The sequence below is a fragment of the Microcaecilia unicolor genome, chromosome 6, assembly GCF_901765095.1.
Source record: "Microcaecilia unicolor chromosome 6, aMicUni1.1, whole genome shotgun sequence".
Taxonomy (NCBI): domain Eukaryota; kingdom Metazoa; phylum Chordata; class Amphibia; order Gymnophiona; family Siphonopidae; genus Microcaecilia; species Microcaecilia unicolor.
The window spans coordinates 236,160,426-236,180,774 of record NC_044036.1 but is presented as its reverse complement, the minus strand read 5'-3'; the positions used below and the strand labels follow the sequence as shown (position 1 = coordinate 236,180,774).

General features: G+C 43.7%; 1 protein-coding gene across 1 annotated transcript in view; it reads left to right on the top strand.

Moving 5' to 3' along the window:
• The window catches only part of NOXA1 (NADPH oxidase activator 1), a 590,376-nt gene that overhangs the window by 48,699 nt on the left and 521,328 nt on the right, over positions 1–20,349 (top strand). The window contains 1 exon segment of the mRNA XM_030206681.1: positions 3,819–3,901. Coding sequence (XP_030062541.1) covers positions 3,819–3,901 — 83 coding nt within the window.

Genomic DNA, 20,349 nt, shown 5'->3' with positions numbered 1-20,349 from the left:
GTGAACTTCAAAGGATGAGAAGCAGTGAGACTGCGGTAGGAGGAGGGGTTGATAACTTCAGGAGGGCGAAAGTAGAAACCCGACTCCTCCTTCGCGGCCAATTGTGCGGGGAGTGTGGGAGAAAAGATAACCTCCATGACACAGGGCCGCGACTGAGGCAGAGTTGTTGGGGGTGAGCCAGGTTTCAGTTAGGGCGAGCAGTTGAAGGGAATGGGAGATGAAGAGATCATGGGTGAAGGAAAGTTTGTTGCAGACTGAGCGGGCATTCCACAGGGCACACGAGAAGGGGAGGGAAGAGGGGGGGGGATGAGGGGAATAGAGTTGAGATTGGAGACATCCCGGAATCGTTTGCATGGGTAGGAGGAGGGGGATAGGAGAGATGGTGAGGTGGATGAGGATGGGTGTGGGGGACCTGGATTGGGATTGATGTCTCCCGCGGATAGCAGGAGAAGGAGCAAGAGGGTGCGGAGGAGGGTGGGGGAGGTAGGGCGACGACGAAGACGGGATGCGCTTAGGAGGAATGGGGATGGGTTAATGGCAGGAAGGAAGTGTTGAAGGTTGAGAGCTAGGAAGGTGGAGGGGGATAGGAGAGATGCTGAGGACGGGAGTGGGTAGGGTATTGTAGTAGTGAGCAGGACGAGAGAGGACATGGATGGGCACAACTTAAAAGCCAGCACTCCCTGTGGTGCGTGGCCACAGGTGTGCGGCTGAAGGGGCATGCCCTGTCCCTTGGGCACACTGAGACATAATAAAGTACTAGAAGTTGATTTCTTACTAGAGGTTGATTTTTCCATGTCTACCAGAGGAAAGGACTGGAAGGCTTAGGCCAAAGGGGCAGCTACTGTAAGTACCACTATTTGGGGACCTATGGATAAACATTTTGCTACTACTCCTGTTTCTGTTGCAGTGCAGCCTACCCTTTCTCTCTCATCTGAAAGAGCTTATATAAGTTCACCTGAGAGAACACCTCCATCTATGCCTAGCACCTCTTTGCTTCCTCCAGCAATGGTGCCTTCCTCTGGAGGAGAAATGCGCACTACTTCAGTGGGCAAAGCATTGCCCTTTGTTTACACTGCACCTATGCCGAAAGCTGTTTCTTTTGTCACTTTGGAGAGTATGAGCCCTTCTAGACAAGAACATGAAATTAATTTGCAAGATATTTGGAAGGTTCAAAGAAAATCAACATAAAATGATAAAGGGCATGGAACTCCTCTCATATGAGGAAAGGCTAAAGAGGTTAGGGCTTTTCAGCTTGGAAAATAGATGGCTGAGGGGAGATATGATTGAAGTCTACAAAATCTTGAGTGGTGTAGAACGAGTAGAAGTGAATCAATTTTTTACTCTTTTAAAAAGTACAAAGACTAGGGAACACTCAGTGAAGTTACATGGAAATACTTTTAAAACTAATAGGAGAAAATATTTTTTCACTCAAGGAATAGTTAAGCCGGAGGATGAGGTAACAGCGATTAGCGTATCTGGTTTTAAAAAAGGTTTGGATAAGTTCTTGGAGGAAAAGTTCATAGTCTGTTATTGAGACAGACACGGGGAAGCCACTGCTTGCCCTGGGATTGATAGCATGGAATATTGCTACTATTTGGGTTTCTGCCAGGTACTTGTGACCTGAATTGACCACTGTTGGAAAAAGGATACTGGTTAATGGACCATTGGTCTGACCCAGTATGGCTATTCTTATATTATGCGGACTGAGTCCATGAATAGGTCCCAAATCCAGCAGTTATGCACTTTCACTCAAGAGATGGTACAAAAGCTGAAGGACGTAGATAAGAAATTTGCCTCTGTTGATAAGAAGCTCCAAGGTATGGAGCTTCAGATTGTGACACTTCAGGTACTGGAGCTTTAACTATTAAAGACAGTCCATTGATCCGATATGGACTGATGAGACTGAAAAAGTCTTATCGATCAAGAAACCTAAGGTTTTTGAATTTTCCCCAAACTAGGTTTCTTTCTCTTAGTTATTTGCTGAATAAATACTTTAAGAAGGTGTTGAAATTTCAGCAACCAGAAGAGATAATTATTGCTCAAAGTTACTGTAGTTCCCAATGTTTCCAAGTGGAGAATCCCATTGAGGGAGGCTTAGATACATTGGGAAATGCTAGTCTTGATATCTAAAATTTCCTTGAAAGCTCTAATGATGTAATAAATACTAGAGCAACCCTCTTTGTTACATTCTCCACTGAGAAACATAAGATCATAGTTTTGAAAACATATTTTAAAAACAAAGAAATTTTATTTTATGGTCAGAAAATTCAGATCTTCCAAGATGTAGCTAGGGCCACGCAACTTAGGAGAAAGCATGTCTTGGAATTGAAATCTTGCTCTGGGAGTCACATAAAAAAAAAAAAGTTCCCATGCAAAAAGTTCCCATGCAAATGTCTGATGGGATGGTAACGGAAGAGTTTTGTCTTTTTTGATCGTGTTCAATTAAAAACCTTTTTGGAGGCTAATAAAATAAGTTCCTAAGCAGTATTACAAAATATGTTTAAGACTCTCTAATATAGGAATGTTCCTAATAATATAGAGTAGGGTCTTCACTATGATTGAGACTGCTACATTTTGTTTTCCTAGTCTGGTTTCTTTTTGTTTAAAATGACAGCAGGGTTTTCTTGATGTGGATTAAAATGCACCAATTGTTGTTTTGTGATGGGTTTTTTTTTTTTTTTAAATCTATTTCTTAAGGTGGTGTAATTTCTTTGCATATTGCATGTACGTATAATTTGGAAATTATGAATTAAAAAAAAGTATAACTCAGAATTCCAGTGTAACTTGAATAATCCACATAAACCCTGATGTTCAGGTTTATAGACAGGCCTCCACTCTCACTCATGTAATATATAAACTTCATGACAGTATGCATGCCCCTCATTATCTCTTTTTTTTTTTTTTTGGATATAAGGAGTCACTCTCCTGATGTCATAAACATCTGGTTTTTGGTAGAAGAAGTATACTAGAGAAGCGTCTGCCATATTGTTCAGCTCATCCAGAACAGAATATCCCTAACCTCCTCCCCTCCTTCCTGTCTCTACTGTTCAAGAGTTGGTCATCTCCTCCTCAAAGAAGGCAGCCCCCCCCAAAGCCTCTACACTCTTCACTACCCTCTTCCATACTTGGAAGGTAGGCAAACATTCTCTGAAATGGCCCCCATAGCTTCTCAAATCTAACCAACTGCTTCCTCACACTCTGATCAGCCACTTTTTCATGAAGGTGGAGCCACTTGTTTCCATGAGGCTGCTAAGTTTAGTTGCTGCTAGGCAATGCCTGACTAAGATTTTGCATCGGGGTTCGGTAGTGATATAAAAAAATGCTGCCTCTTAATCCTACAATTTATAGCTTTTCAGTATGCCTTTATTGTTGAGCAGTGCAACCATTTGTGTCATCATTCCCTCACCTCTTATACCCATATTTTTACTTAGAAAAATTATCTGCACAAGTTTTAGGCAGGTGTAAATGTGTGTAAGTACTTCCCTTGGGATAATTTGCTAAGTGAAAGTATGCGCATGCTTTTCACCGATGCAGACAGTTACTTAATGTGATTGGGAATTATGCTATTGGCTTTATGCTATTGGCTTTATGCTATTGGGTAATGACTAGTCACATCAGTGAAAATGGAACTTGACTTATAACTGGTCATCGTGAGTGTTTTTGAAAACCAGATTTGAGAAATGTTGTTTTAACTAATCTTCCATTTCCTGTCTGTATCTCTCTAGGTCAATAGAATTTTACCTCATCAACAAGAAGCAATCAATAGTATAAAGCTGTGTACCTTTTTCAGTATGAGTCTTTCTTTGTGTTTTCCTCAGGCATTTCATGAAACCATTAATAAGGACCCTTTTCTGGCCATTGGCTTCTTCCAAAGAGGGGTAGTCCATATTCAGTTAGAAATGTAAGTACCATTCTTTGAATGAATCATTTTTATTTTTCACCTGTTTTCCAGCATAATCGCCCAAGGTGTCTGAACTGTCGATCTGTAAATGTGTTCACCCACAATGCCATACTAAAGATGAGAGAAATCTCATTTTTACGAATTTACCACCCATTCAGATTTTGTGGATATGAGTTTTGGCAAAACTAACAAAAATGAGTTTCCATTTTTGTGTTCCCTTATTACTGATGATGACATAAGCAAGAGCATGTACAGAGAGTTTAAGAACTCTACCTCCAATGCCAGTGACTGGTTGGTTACAGGGGCCCCCAACACACCTAATATCAGCCCAGAGCACTGGGAGACAGGAAATTTCTTCAAGTTTGGAAGCAATATGTAATGTGGAATGATATGAAGGAACAGGTTGCTGGTTAATACTGTGGGTATACAGAATATGGACTGTGGAATGAGGTTTGTTTGATGTTTCAAAAAAGAATTACCAGTTTTTTTCTTGATAGGGAGAAAGATATTTATTAGAGGGCCTTGAAGACATTTCAGGTGCTTTATGCCATTTCTTTTCAATTTTATGTTTAAAATATTTTTTATTAAAAAGTTCATCAGAAAATACAACATGATCCGAGAAACTATAAGAAAGACCTGTAAACAATGAGAATTCAACAAATAGAATTCAAGCACAACAACTATCAAGTGTGAGTAAGAAGTATCTCTTCCCTCCAACCCCAAATCCTCCCCTCCCATAAACAAGTCACATACTGAACTAGTTCAACAGTCTGCTGCGGTCCGCTGGCTGGAGTGTCGCCCAGAATTGCTCCCATATTCTCTGGAAATGCTCCTGGAAATGCTCCCCCAGTAAAGGAAACGTCATGAGTGGCTAGTTGTTCCATTGAAAGCAAAGAAACCATTTGTATCCTACACATCACCAAATCTGGAGCCATAGGTGCTCTCCAGTGTATTATTATCACTCGTTGTGCCATTAGCACCAAATGGGTCAGAAAACCCTGCAGTCCACGGGGATCAGCTTGGAAAGTCTGTAATCTGCAAACAGCCAGGATGAATAGAGAGAAAACCACAGTCCCCACTGCGCTGTAGCTTGTCCCAATATTTGTCTCCAAAAAGTGCGTACAATAGGACAGCTTCAAAACATATGACCAAGAGAAGCCTGTGGTTGGTGACACCGAGGGCAGGCTCCTGTCTCCGTGGTATCCCAGTGCCGCGCTCTTGCTGGAGATATGTATAAACGGAGTGCAAACTTATATTGTTGTTCTCATATTGCGGTACTACTGAATTGGTGTTGTGTATTTGCAACATAAGTTTGAAGCCTGTTAGTTCAATAGATAAGCAGGGCTGGTGCATGGGGTTCTGGCACCCTCATTAATATAAATTGTAGGTCACACAAACCTTTTTCTCAAAATAACTATTTTAATTTTGGGCCTGTTTACTAAGCTGTGCTGTAGAGCGTAAACTTTTTAGCATGCGGTAAAAATTAGCACACGTTAACAATAGAGATACCCATTATATTCCTATGGGTGTCTCTATCATTAGCGTGCACTAAATAATTTTCACGCCTACAGTGCGGCTTAGTAAACAAGGCCCTTTGTTTTTTAATTAAATAGTAGCATCGCTGAACAAATAGAGGGTTTACAAAAGGTTACAACCACTTAGCTTTTCGTGCTTTCATGTTCACTAAATTAGCAATTAAATCATTGATATCTAACTGGCACATTTATCATTCTCAATATCTATCATGGCAAGGCTTACAAGCCTTTCTTGAGAAATACTTGATCACAAATAATTTTTTTAAATAAATCTTTTTATTATTATTGACAACACAATTAATACAACAGTTGTAAAAATTTCACAAATGAGCACGATTTAGATTACATAAGAATCATCAAGCCGGCTCATTGCCGTCAATTAGTTATTATTTTATATCCCCTCCACTTTCCCTCCCCCCCTCCAACCACCTTCCCTAGAATGCTGATCCAAACCCTATCCGTCAACCCTGACACCTGAACAATAAACAAGGCCCAAACTCAAGGCATAGAGCCATATATCCCTTTATCCCCTCCTTCCCACCCCCCCAACCATATCCCCCTGCAGAGAATAGATATTAGTGTCTCGTTTATTGAAGCAAGTTGTGGCGTTCCGGGCCAGAGGACCAATGTACAAAAGGTTCCCATATACGATGATATGATATGATACTGCCAGCGCGGAGTGCTGTCAGCGTAGACATTAAGTGAATATAGTCCGGTTTCTGTAAGACTTGTCTCAATCCCGGGGCAGTTGGCTGTTTCCAGGCATCAGCCAATACCAGCTTACCTGCCACAAAAACTGAAGCAGATAGCTGGTGTGCCGCAGCTTTCACTACTACTACTACTACTACTTAGCATTTCTATAGCGCTGCCAGGGTTACGCAGCGCTGTACAAGTTTAAACATGGGGAAGGACAGTCCCTGCTCAAGAGAGCTTACAATCTAAAGGTAACAAACTATGTAGTAAGTGTAGGTATCATGAATGGAGAAGGTGGTTAGGCGCCAAAAGCAAGGGAGAAGAGATGGGCTTTGAGTAAGGACTTGAAAATGGTCAGGGAGAGCGCATGGCGTATGGGCTCGGGAAGTCTGTTCCAGGCATAAGGTGATGCGAGGCAGAAGGGGCGGAGCCTGGAGTTAGCGGTGGTGGAGAAGGGTACAGATAGGAATGATTTGTTCTGAGAGCGGAGGTTACGGGTGGGAACATACGGGAGAGGAGGGTAGAGAGGTAATGGGGGGCTGCAGATTGAGTGCACTTGAAGGTCAATAGGAGAAGCTTGAACTGTATACGATAGCGAATCGGGAGCCAGTGAAGCGACTTGAGGAGAGGGGTGATATGAGAGTATCGGTTCACGCGGTAGATGAGACGTGCAGCGGAATTTTGGATAGATTGAAGGGGGGATAGGTGGCTAAGTGGGAGGCCAGCGAGGAGAAGGTTGCAATAGTCAAGACGAGAGGTAATGAGCGAGTGGACGAGGGTTCGGGTGGTCTGTTCAGAGAGGAATGACTGCGCTGATGCATCCCATCCAGGAGAGAGTCAAGCCCTCCCAACGCTCCAACTCTACAAAAAGCTCTCTCAGTTTCCCTGGAAAGTTAGCATCATATAATCTATTGAAATCTGATGTGAGGTTAATTCTCAAATAGCGGATAGAGCCTTCCACCCACTTAAAGGGATATCTGGACTTGAGTTGTAGCATCTGTTCTGCGGGGAAGCCCATGTTTAGGGCCTCGGATTTTTCCGTATTGATGCAAAAGCCCGAGACCTGCTCATATTGTTGCAGTATGGAGAGCAGGGCCTGAAAAGAGATTTCTGGACTAGTTAGTGTTAATAAGATATAATCTGCATATAGCAGAGCCCGTGATTCTTTACCCTGAACCCCAAGTCCTCTAATATTTGGATGCGATCGTATTGCGCAAGCTAAAGGCTCCACCGTTAACGCGAAAAGGAGTGGTGACAAGGCACAGCCCTGGCTTGTACCCCTGTATAGAGGAAACGAGGGAGGGCTTTTACCATTGACCTTTACTATGGCCCTGGGCTGTGTATAGATAAGATGCAGCCAAGAAAGAAACTGTCCTGCAATACCGAATTTCTCTATCACTGCTAACATAAATGGCCAGTGGACGCGATCAAATGCTTTCTCCGCCTCTAGAGAAAGCAAACTCAAAGGGATGTTAGCCAATGTAGCATGATAGATGAGATGTAACGCTCGTCTGATATTATCCGTAGGCTGCCGGCCACTGATAAACCCGGCCTGGTCTTCATGGATCAGTGTAGGTAAATATCTTTGCAGGCGAGTGGCTAGAATCCTAGTAAAAATTTTGTAATCACCCACCAACAGTGAGATAGGACAATAGGACCCGCAATGCAGGGGTTTTTTGCCTGGTTTCAGCAATACCGTGATAGAGGCCAAATTCCATGTGTGCGGGATCATCCGATCTGTGCTAAAAGAGTTGAATAGACGAACTAGAAGGGGGCTCAAGATCCTCGCAAAGACCTTATAGAATTTGTTAGTAAACCCGTTGGGTCCTGGAGCCTTACCCACGGCCAAAGAATGGATCGCCTGGGTTACTTCTTCCAGGTCTATAGGGCGCGATAGCTGGGTTTGAGCCCCAGCAGTCAGTGCTGACAGCTCGATGTTATTTAAATATTCAAGAAGGTCCGCCCCTGAAGGGGCAACATCAGGCGTATAAAGTTTTTCATAGTATTGCTGGAACCTGCGCTGGATTTGTGAGGGGCTTGAAGTTATTTCCCCATCTTCCCTTTGTAGATTCAAAATGTGGTTACGTAAGGCCTGTTTTTTAAATTTATGTGCTAAGAGCTTACTGGACTTATTACCAAATTCAAAGTGGCATTGCCTAACTCATTGTAACTGTTCGGCGAGATCTGCCAGCTGTAACTCATATAGCTCCTGTTGTAAGGTGTGCAATTGTTGTAACAACATGGGAGAGTGTGGTGGGGCTTTACCATAGAGCTTACGCTCCGTGTCTAACAATTTTTTTCTTAGGGCGTCTTCTTGTTTTTTACGCTCCCTCTGAATATGTGCTTTCAAGGCTATAAAATGGCCTCGTAATACTGCTTTCAACCCATCCCATAGAACGCTCAGGGATACTTCATTAGTGTCATTAAATTGAATATATTCTTTAATATGAGTTTCAAATTGAAAGATATATGGTAACTCAGACAAAAAAGAGTCATCGAGTCTCCATTCAGGCCGGTCTGTATGCCAGACCGAAAGGTTTAGTTTTAAGATCACAGGACTATGATCAGACCACGTGCGGCTAGCAATATGATGCGCCAGGATTTCATGTCCAAGGTCCTTCTCTCCCACCCAATAGTCAATTCGCGAGAAAGATTGATGGACTTGAGAGAAATAAGTATATTCCCTCCCATGTGGGTTTGCCTGTCGCCAAAAATCCACTAGCTGTCATCTCACCAGGAACACATTGAACTGTGCGCGATCCTGCTTTGCATATATCACTTTTTTGGTGGAGTTATCTAAGATTGGATTAAGGGTTAAATTGAAGTCCCCACCTAATAGCAATGAGCCTACTTTATGTCTCAATATCACCTGGTCCAGTTGGCGGAAGAAAGCTCCATGGTCTGCGTTGGGGCCGTAAATGTTAAGTAGCGTGTATTGCGCTTTCCCCAGAGAGACACATAATAGTAAATATCGCCCATCCACATCTCTAATAACTTTATCTATCTTCCACGGCTGGGAATCATTCAGGGCAATTAGAACTCCTTTAGCTTTAGTGCCATCTCTCTTAGAGGCAAAATATTGATAAGGATATTTACAATGTTTACAAAGATGTTCATATGCTGGCTTCAAGTGCGTCTCTTGAATAAAAGCTAAATCTATATTAAGACGCCCCAGCTCTTTAAAGCGTAATTGACGCTTCATGGGTGTATTGAGACCTCTTACATTAAAGCTTACCAAATTTACACTAGACATTCTATATAGTTATGGTAATATCTTTTATCCGAGGGCCCCAGTATCCCTCTCTTCATGAGAAGCAAGATTCCAGGGTGTTCCTCCAGCCCTCTCAACTTCGAGACAATAAATTGACAACAGACATTATGACCTATAGTTTCTAACCGTCATTCCCCCTCCCCTCTCCCCCCCCCCCCCTCCACCCTCCTGTAATATCAAAATCCTCTCTATAACTATTATAGAGAGGTTACAAAAAAGAGGAAGTGAAACTTTCTCCATGCTCCCTCCATGATCGTATGATAAATGTTCCCATCATGACAAAACTATGAATCCAACAATAAACAGTTCTAATTTAAGCTGTTTAAGCATAATACATTTGAAATAATCAAAGTATTAATATAGAAACCTGATATAATGAGCAAAGAAATTAAGTCATGTTAAGCGGCTGTCAGATTGCTGTCTCTGGGGCTGCTTATGGCCCTTCTCCACGTGTTGCCATCTAGGGCGCTCTGCTAAGATGAATTTTCTGGGGGTGAGTGTAGTTGACGCCAATGCCCGCTCTATTCCATCTTGCAAAATCTTCCTTACTTCTTCTATTGTTTTCACTTGGTGCATTCGGTCTTCATAGTAAAACGCTAGGGCAAATGGATATCTCCAGCGATACTTGATCCCCAGTTCTCGCAGCTTTACGGTGACAGGTTTCAATGCTGCTCTACGTTTCAGAGTAGCAGAAGCTAGATCTTGGTAGATCTCAATGGGATAGGAATCCCATTTGAAGTTGGAAATTTTTCGTGCCGCTTGAATCACTTGTTCTTTGATCTTAAAATCCTGGAAACAGGCAATTATATCCTTTGGGAGATTATTTCTTGTGGGGCCCATTGTTCTATGGGCCCATTCCAACTTTATTTCATCCGTGGCAATCTGTGTTCCCGCCTCATCAAGCAGCGCTGCGACCAGTTGCTGAATGGTGGCCTCGCAGTCCTGATAATTCGGCACTTCAGGCAGTCCCCAAAATCTCAAGTTTGATCGCCGACTGCGATTTTCAAGATCCTCAAGCTTTTCGGTGAGCTGCTGGAGTTCGGTTTGCATTGCTGTGAAGCGTGTGTCCAGTGCAGAAATTCCTTTCGCTTGTTCTTCCATCCTGGAGTTCGGTTTGCATTGCTGTGAAGCGTGTGTCCAGTGCAGAAATTCCTTTCGCTTGTTCTTCCATCCAATTTTCGACCTCCTCTATACGTCCTCCCAACTCCCGAATCTCGCCACGCAGGTCGGCGCCTAGAGAGGTCAAGTCAGCCCGGACTGCTTTTAAATCTGCTTTAATCTCCTGGAGTCCTTCTTTAAGCTCATTGAGAAGCATTACCTTCATCAGCATAGGCCCATCATTCATGCCGAACAAATCTTTCGGGGACGAACTCTCCGATCGCTGAGTGAGCTGCGGGGCCTCTGACATAGGTTGCGCCATGCGGTCCGCGGCCGAAGCTGAAAAACCGAACTGCGAGAGGTCAGATAGGCGATTCATCTTTCAATTTCGTGATTGCGAACTTGGTAGGTCGTTCCCCGACACTATTACTGCTATTTCACTGGTCTCTGTGCTCTTTGATGGGAGAAAAAGCCTCTTAAAAGATAGAGGGAACCGGAGCTTGTTTTCTAATCGACCACCATTGACGATGACGTCGATCACAAATAATTTTTTATTATTTTTAACTGTGAAAATGATCGCTCACCACTTGCCACACTGACAGGAATTGTCAGCAATATTCTTAGAATGATGCTCAGATTTGGGAATGGGAGGTTGTTTGAGAAAACAAATTTTAGAGTTTCAAAAGGATTATGACAATGGCACAATTCGATCTTAAACAGATCTTTTAAGGCACATAGTTCAACATATAGTTCAGTTCCATTGATGTCCTTATTATCACCATCTGATAAATGAAGTTGCAAATCATTGCAATGCTGTTGGAGCTGTTCATGATTAGTTTCTGCAAGTTTATTTATGTTGTACAGCAATTTGAATTGATTTTAGTAGAGGAATAGCCTAGTGGTTAGTACAGCACAGTACAGTTTCACAGTACAGCTTCACTTCCTCTAAGTGCACGACCTGTTCCTCTGATCTCATTCCCACCAATCTGCTTACCAACATTTCTCCTACAGTTAACCCCTCAATCTGTCACATCCTCAATCTCTCTCTCTCCACTGCTACGGTCCCTGACACCTTCAAGCACGCTGTAGTCTCAAAAAACCATCACTTGACCCCACCTGTCCCTCTAACTACCGCCCCATCTCTCTCCTACCCTTCCTCTCCAAATTACTTGAACGCGCTGTCCACAGCCGCTGCTTTGATTTCCTCTCCTTTCAGGCCGTCCTCGATCTGCTTCAATCGGGCTTTCGCCCACTACACTCGACAGAAACAGCACTCTCTAAAGTCTGCAATGACCTGTTCCTTGCCAAATCCGAAGGTCACTATTCCATCCTCATCCTCCTCGACCTATCCGCTGCCTTTGACACCGTCAATCATAATTTACTTCTCGACACACTGTCCTCATTCGGGTTCCAGGGCTCCGTCCTCTCCTGGTTCTCTTCGTATCTTTCCCAACGCACCTTCAGAGTATTTTCTAATGGCTCTTCTTCCACCCCCGTCCCGCTCTCTGTTGGGGTTCCTCAAGGATCTGTCCTTGGACCACTTCTTTTCTCGATATACACCTCTTCCCTGGGCTCGCTGATCTCATCACATGGTTTCCAGTACCATCTCTATGCTGATGACACCCAGCTTTATCTCTCCACTCCCGACATCACAGTCGAAACCCAGGCCAAAGTATCGGCCTGCCTTTCAGACATCACTGCCTGGTTGTCCAACCGGCATCTGAAACTGAACATGGCAAAGACTGAGCTCCTTGTCTTTCCACCCAAACCCTCTTTCTCCTCTTCCCCCACTTTCCGTCTCTGTTGACAACACCCTCATCCTCCCCGTCTCTTCAGCCCTCAGTCTCTGAGTCATTTTTGACTCCTCCCTCGCCTTCTCTGCCCATATCCAGCAGACAGCGAAGACCTGTCGCTTCTTCCTCTATAATATTAGCAAACTTCGCCCACTCCTCTCTGAACAGACCACCCGAACTCTCGTCCACTCGCTCATTACCTCTCGTCTTGACTATTGCAACCCTCTCCTTGCTGGCCTCCCGCTTAGCCACCTATCCCCCCTTCTATCTGTCCAAAATTCCGCCGCACGTCTTATCTACCGCGTGAACCGATACTCTCATATCACCCCTCTCCTCAAGTCGCTTCACTGGCTCCCGATCCGCTACCGTATACAGTTCAAGCTTCTCCTATTGACCTTCAAGTGCACTCAATCTGCAGCCCCCCATTACCTCTCTACCCTCCTCTCCCCGTATGTTCCCACCCATAACCTCCGCTCTCAGAACAAATCACTCCTATCTGTACCCTTCTCCACCACCGCTAACTCCAGACTCCGCCCCTTCTGCCTCGCATCACCTTATGCCTGGTACAGACTTCCCGAGCCCATACGCCATGCGCCCTCCCTGACCATTTTCAAGTCCTCACTCAAAGCCCATCTCTTCTCCCTTGCTTTTGGCGCCTAACCACCTTCCCCATTCATGATACCTACACTTACTACATAGTTTGTTACCTTTAGATTGTAAGCTCTCTTGAGCAGGGACTGTCCTTCCCCATGTTTAAACTTGTACAGCGCTGCGTAACCCTGGCAGCGCTATAGAAATGCTAAGTAGTAGTAGTACAGCAGATGTTGATCCTGGGGAGTTGGGTTTGATTCCCATTGCAGCTCCTTGTGATTCTGGGCAAGTCACTTAACCCTCCATTGCTCCAGGTACAGATAAGTACCTGTATATACTACAGTATGTAAACCGCTTTGAATGTAGTTGCAAAAACCACAGAATGGCAGTATATCAAGTCCTATTCCCTTTTGTAACTGATCAAATCTTTCATTGAGGGAAGCCATTGCAACATCCAAAATTGTAAAGAAAAAATTTGTACAAAATTTATTCTCAGGTGATTGAGGTGATTCATCTTCTTGTTCATACTGGAACTGTGTAGTCATTTTCCTCCAATGGATTTGAGCAGTAGCTTTGAACTCTGGTTCCCTTTCAACTTCATGACAAATTTGCCGAGCAGTTTGAAGCAATGACTCGTATCTGGAATCAGTATGGTAGTTAGAAATAAAAGTTTTCAAGTGCTCAATGGCTGTCAAAGCAGTTGCAACATTTTCACTGGTACTACTACTACTACTATTTAGCATTTCTATAGCGCTACAAGGCATACGCAGCGCTGCACAAACATAGAAGAAAGACAGTCCCTGCTCAAAGAGCTTACAATCTAATAGAAGAATCTTACTGACTGGATTGATATGATTCAACAGGTCATGCCACAGGATAAGGGAACATAAGAATTGGAAATCCTTCAACTTGGTGCTCAAAATATGCGCTCCATATTTTGATTCATTGTCATCATTGCTAAGTATCTCATACAGAGCATCATAGATTTCTCCAATTTGGTGCCTGAGTTGCTGCAGAGCATCAATGCGGCTTTCCCAATGAGTTTCTGAAAGAGGTTTCAATGTCAGAGAGGGAATGTGCTTCCTGAGAACTGCCCAACTCTTTGTTGATGATGAGAAAAACTTACAGTGGGGGAAATAAGTATTTGATCCCTTGCTGATTTTGTAAGTTTGCCCACTGACAAAGACATGAGCAGCCCATAATTGAAGGGTAGGTTATTGGTAACAGTGAGAGATAGCACATCACAAATTAAATCCGGAAAATCACATTGTGGAAAGTATATGAATTTATTTGCATTCTGCAGAGGGAAATAAGTATTTAATCCCTCTGGCAAACAAGACCTAATACTTGGTGGCAAAACCCTTGTTGGCAAGCACAGCGGTCAGACGTCTTCTGTAGTTGATGATGAGGTTTGCACACATGTCAGGAGGAATTTTGGTCCACTCCTCTTTGCAGATCATCTCTAAATCATTAAGAGTTCTGGGCTGTCGCTTGGCAACTCGCAGCTTCAGCTCCCTCCATAAGTTTTCAATGGGATTAAGGTCTGGTGACTGGCTAGGCCACTCCATGACCCTAATGTGCTTCTTCCTGAGCCACTCCTTTGTTGCCTTGGCTGTATGTTTTGGGTCATTGTCGTGCTGGAAGACCCAGCCACGACCCATTTTTAAGGCCCTGGCGGAGGGAAGGAGGTTGTCACTCAGAATTGTACGGTACATGGCCCCATCCATTCTCCCATTGATGCGGTGAAGTAGTCCTGTGCCCTTAGCAGAGAAACACCCCCAAAACATAACATTTCCACCTCCATGCTTGACAGTGGGGATGGTGTTCTTTGGGTCATAGGCAGCATTTCTCTTCCTCCAAACACGGCGAGTTGAGTTCATGCCAAAGAGCTCAATTTTTGTCTCATCTGACCACAGCACCTTCTCCCAATCACTCTCGGCATCATCCAGGTGTTCACTGGCAAACTTCAGACGGGCCGTCACATGTGCCTTCCGGAGCAGGGGGACCTTGCGGGCACTGCAGGATTGCAATCCGTTATGTCGTAATGTGTTACCAATGGTTTTCGTGGTGACAGTGGTCCCAGCTGCCTTGAGATCATTGACAAGTTCCCCCCTTGTAGTTGTAGGCTGATTTCTAACCTTCCTCATGATCAAGGATACCCCACGAGGTGAGATTTTGCGTGGAGCCCCAGATCTTTGTCGATTGACAGTCATTTTGTACTTCTTCCATTTTCTTACTATGGCACCAACAGTTGTCTCCTTCTCGCCCAGCGTCTTACTGATGGTTTTGTAGCCCATTCCAGCCTTGTGCAGGTGTATGATCTTGTCCCTGACATCCTTAGACAGCTCCTTGCTCTTGGCCATTTTGTAGAGGTTAGAGTCTGACTGATTCACTGAGTCTGTGGACAGGTGTCTTTCATACAGGTGACCATTGCCGACAGCTGTCTGTCATGCAGGTAACGAGTTGATTTGGAGCATCTACCTGGTCTGTAGGGGCCAGATCTCTTACTGGTTGGTGGGGGATCAAATACTTATTTCCCTCTGCAGAATGCAAATAAATTCATATACTTTCCACAATGTGATTTTCCGGATTTAATTTGTGATGTGCTATCTCTCACTGTTACCAATAACCTACCCTTCAATTATGGGCTGCTCATGTCTTTGTCAGTGGGCAAACTTACAAAATCAGCAAGGGATCAAATACTTATTTCCCCCACTGTATATAACTCTTGAACTGTTCCAAAGAAGCTGATAGTCTCATGGTTCACTTTGGCAGCATCATTTACAACTAAGGTCAGGCTCCACATGGAATGTAGAAAGCACGAGGGTTCGTGTTTAAAATCAGCCTCTGCAGCCCATTTCTTTTCCCTCTCATATTGGCTCTGTTGTCATAACCTTGACCCCTTATATCACTAATATTAAGATTCCAGGTGCGCAGTTGATTGATAATAGTGTCACATAAACCCTCTCCAGTTGAGTCATGCACTTCTAGGAAGCCTAGGAAATATTCTTCAATGTCTACATTTCCTTTTTCACAGAAAACAAAGTGAATAATAACAGTCATCTGTGCAGTGCGACTGACATCTAGTGTACAGTCCAATATTATAGAACAGTACTTTGCTTTCTTGATTTCAGACAAGATCTTTTCAGTGAAGGCCTTGCCCAAAATTGTAATAATTTCATTTTGTTTGTCTTTGCTCAAATAATGGATTTTGGATTCCTGTCTTATAGCCCTCCTTATATGTGCCACCATGACAGAATCAAACTTTCCAAACAGTTCAACCAGTTTAAGAAAGCTGGCATTATTTCTTTTCAAAAGCTTATCAGCTGAGTCTTGTAGAGCCAGACATTGAGAGCCAAGAAATTTGATTATTTCAATGAGCCAGACTGACCAATGCTTTTTCTCTAGCTCATACAGCCTTTGATGTTGTGAATCAAGTGTAGTTTTGCTTGGATTCGCTTGGATCTGTTGGTGAAAACAGTTCGTAGCAGGAACAGAACATGCGGTCTGTGGAAACTGAGTACAGTAACCATGGTCTTGGTAGTAGTTCACCATTTTCCATTTTTTGGTTCTAGTATATATTGCTGAATTTGCGTCCACTAGAGTTTGCGGGATACAAAATGCCTTTCTTTTGAACAGGCCCTGATTCTGACAAATAATTCTTATTTGTCAGTGAGTTTTGGCCATTTTGCTGGATTGGATAGCTCAAGTGCCAGTGAATCTGAAGTTGATGAAGCTAATGATGACTCTGGCCTATGCTGTTCTTCCTCAAAGGTATCTAAAGTACATGGCAGCTCATTTTGCTTTTCCTCGTTCATCGCTGTCCCTTGCAAGAAATCATCATAAGTGAGAATAAATGAACTGGAACCTGCTGATTGTTGGTTGATAATGAGCTTCTTCGATGGGCTTGCTCCAGAGGTACTTGTACCTGGTTGGTCTTCTTCCATATCAAGTCCCATTTCCCTTCCCTTTCCCTCCTCCTCCTCCTCCTGAGAGTGCTCACCAGTCACTTTTAATCATTTGATAAAACTATATAGTGCTCCTATTTGCCTCAGGATGGCATCTTCTTTTGCTGCTTTTCTTTTCCTGTTTTGCCAACCTGATAGTTTCTTTTTGGTTTCTATCACAACCACAAGATTGTGTGAACACTCAAAGAAAATCTCTTGACTATTAAACTAAAAAAAAAACAAACGAACATTGTCAGTTTGTAGGCTTGCTTCAGGGATAAGTTTTGCCAAGAAATATGGACCGGTGCTTTAACGGGACTTTAGTGCATCAAGGTGTAGGACTCAAGCACTGTCCTGCTGACTTTACCCAGAGTCAAAAGCTGTTCCAGTTGGATAGGCAGTGCCTTAAAAGGTGGAGGACACAGGATTTAAAAAAAAAATATTTGACTCCTTTTTCAATTATTTGAAGTCTTCCCGTATATAGATATAAAAATTGAATATCACTACAATAGCTTAAAAATTATTGTAGCTGGTAGAAACAGCAGTTATATACCCTGTATTTTGTGCTCATTTTTCTACACCGTTCTGTACACCGATGGCCAAATTTCAGTGAGGATCTCCTGCTTCCTGTTGTACTCTACCTTGGGAATCCTGGTGTTATAAAGATGATGGAATATATTGAAATTAAATGAAAGTAAATTTAAACTCTCCTTTCATTGGGGCACATGGAATCACATTTTCACTTTCTGTTTTAAATAAGTTTACATACATTTTAGATACAAAATGGCTTCAAAACCACAGCCCAAATGGAAGTAAATTTAAACTCTTCTTTCATTGAGGCACATGGAATCACATTTTCACTTTCTGTTTTATGTAAGTTTACATTTTATATACAAAATGGCTCCAGAACTGCAGTCCCCTCCCTCATCATTGCTGCCACCGCTGCTGCTTCAAACCCACATGCAGCCTGACTGCTCCCTGCTTCAAACCCACCCCATCCCCACGCCCATGCTTAAAATATAAGGTGCCTTGTGACACCTTACATACGTAACCGGTCTGGGGCATGTTAACGCATTAACACTGAGGCGCCGCTCTATATTTTGCTGCATAGGTCCTTCCTGCTGACCGCCATGTTCCCTCCTGTGGCATAAACTGTCTTTGACCCATAGGAAGTACATGTAGGAAGAGGCGGGCCAAGGCAGGAGAAGGGAGAAGAACCTGCGGCAGGTGGGGCAGCAGCATCAGTGGTGGGCGGCGGGTGGCAGGGCATCAGCAATGGCAGCATCAGTGAGCCTGGCAGACGGCAGCAGGCAGAGGCTGGCGGCGGCACTGCAATCTAGAAGCCTCAAGGCAGCACTCTGAGTCAAGTCCAGTATGGCACCCTTGAAGGCCAGTGCCTCCTTGCTGTGCTTACCCTGCTTACCAGGTTGCGCCGGCCCCGTAGATAAGTCTTACAACCAAGAATGTGCCACTTGTTCGAAGTCAAAGTCTTCCATCGTATACTGCAAGCATTTATGATGATGAAGGGGCTTCAACATTAGCTTCAGTACTTTTAGTACAAGAAGAGTGCTGGGCAGACTTCTATGGTCTGTGCCCTGAGCATGGCAAGGACAAATCGAACTCTGGTATATGTATAAAGTATCACATACCATGTAAAATGAGTTAATCTTGTTGGGCAGACTGGATGGACCGTGCAGGTCTTTATCTGCTATCATATACTATGCTACTAGGACACTCGATTCTGGGAGCCCAACGTCAATGCCTCTGTAAGGGTATGTAGACGTAAATAAATAATACTTAGGATAACAATTATTCCAAGGTTCCTAGCTCAGCCTAGGGGTATTATTATACAGAACCTTGGATCTGTCACCTTACCAGATGTTCCGTGAGAGAACTGAAACCAAGTCACAGATGATATATATATATATGTTTATTATAGATAAGAAAATATAGATACAAATATAAAAACTCTGGCAAAGCTTTAGCTGAATACAAAAAAATACGGCTGATAAAGTTACAAACTATATTGTCACAACTACACCCTGATTCTTACGGTTACTATATGAATCACACCACTGATTGGTAAATGGTAATGCTACAACTATGTAACGAGGTAGTACGGTTATTAGCAGCTTATCTTCCTGACCAAGAGTCACGAGGTAACCTATCCTGGCTAAGGCCAACTTTGCACTAATCCCAGACTAATAGGAAATAAATCACCGTGTCACTCACCAGGCTGTCTCTCTCGGGCAGTCTCTTGGATGTGGGCACAGGTTACTTCTCCGACTCAAGCTGACTTTTACAGCAAGTCTTAGCCTCAGAATTATCCCAGGGCCTCTGCACAAACAGGGTCACAGTCACTCTGGCTGGTACGGCTGAACCAACGCTACTTTCTCCCGATACACAGTTCACAAGACGGTGGGCCTTATCAGGTCTCTCTCACTCGTCTTCTTGTCTGCTTTTACCCTCTTCCAGGGCTTCCGACTAACTGATTTCTTCTTTGTTCCCGCTTTTCCAGTACCTCTCAGTCAGGTGACTGCAGGAGCCCAATCTGGATCTTCTTCACCTCACTGCATGGCAAGAAGCGTCCGTTGTTCTTGACCTTCAAGTTGTTACATTGTGGTATGCATTTTCTGTTTCTCACCCGCCTAGCTGGAGCCATGTCTCACTCCCTTTCAGCTTCTCAGGGAGATAAGGGGGGGGGGGGGGGGGGGCTGGTTTGCCCACAGCATGTCCTTGGTGTTACATGTCTGCTAGTGATTTTTCCAGAAAGCTGAATTAGCTAAATCACTACTGTGCAGGTCATAGATCGCCGACGCCATCGTGATGTCATAGGATTATGCAGGCAAAGACCAGCAAGATGAGACACACAGGGGAATACCCCTACAGGTATCCTGAACATTTTCACTCAGATCTTGCCAGGGGAGGCTAGTAACATAGGGCCCTGTTTACTAAGCTGCACTGTAGGCACGCTATCTTTTTAGCACACGTTAAAAATTAGTGCGTGCTAATGCTAGAGACACCCAGTGATAAAATTTAGCACACCTACAGCCTGGCTTAGTAAACAGGGCTCATAGTGGCAAAGCTGGTAGTAGGCAAAATAATCAGATCTGGGTAATGAATATGTTGATTGTAAATCTAAGAATGGTTTGACTTTCCCATCTCTGAGAGCACATAATAGAGAAATTTGACTCCCGCTCTGTTCCAGCGGGCAAAGGCTGCAGAATCTTTCCCAGGTGGAAAATCAAGATTCTCTTTGATAGAAAGAAATGGTTACTGCCGATGAAAAATGGTGTCTCCAGCACAGCCAGCGCCACATAGCCAGTGTAGTTCACAAAAAGAGGTGATAAGTCAGGTTGCAGAGGGAACACCCCCGAATGGTATGAAGGCCCTAACTAAAGTGATTCATAGAAAATACAGCATCTCCAATGGGGTCATGGAAAAATCTGAGGTACCCCGATACCAGTTGTTTTTATGCCTCATTGCACAGGCCACTGTGAGGTATCACATGTTTAGTAAT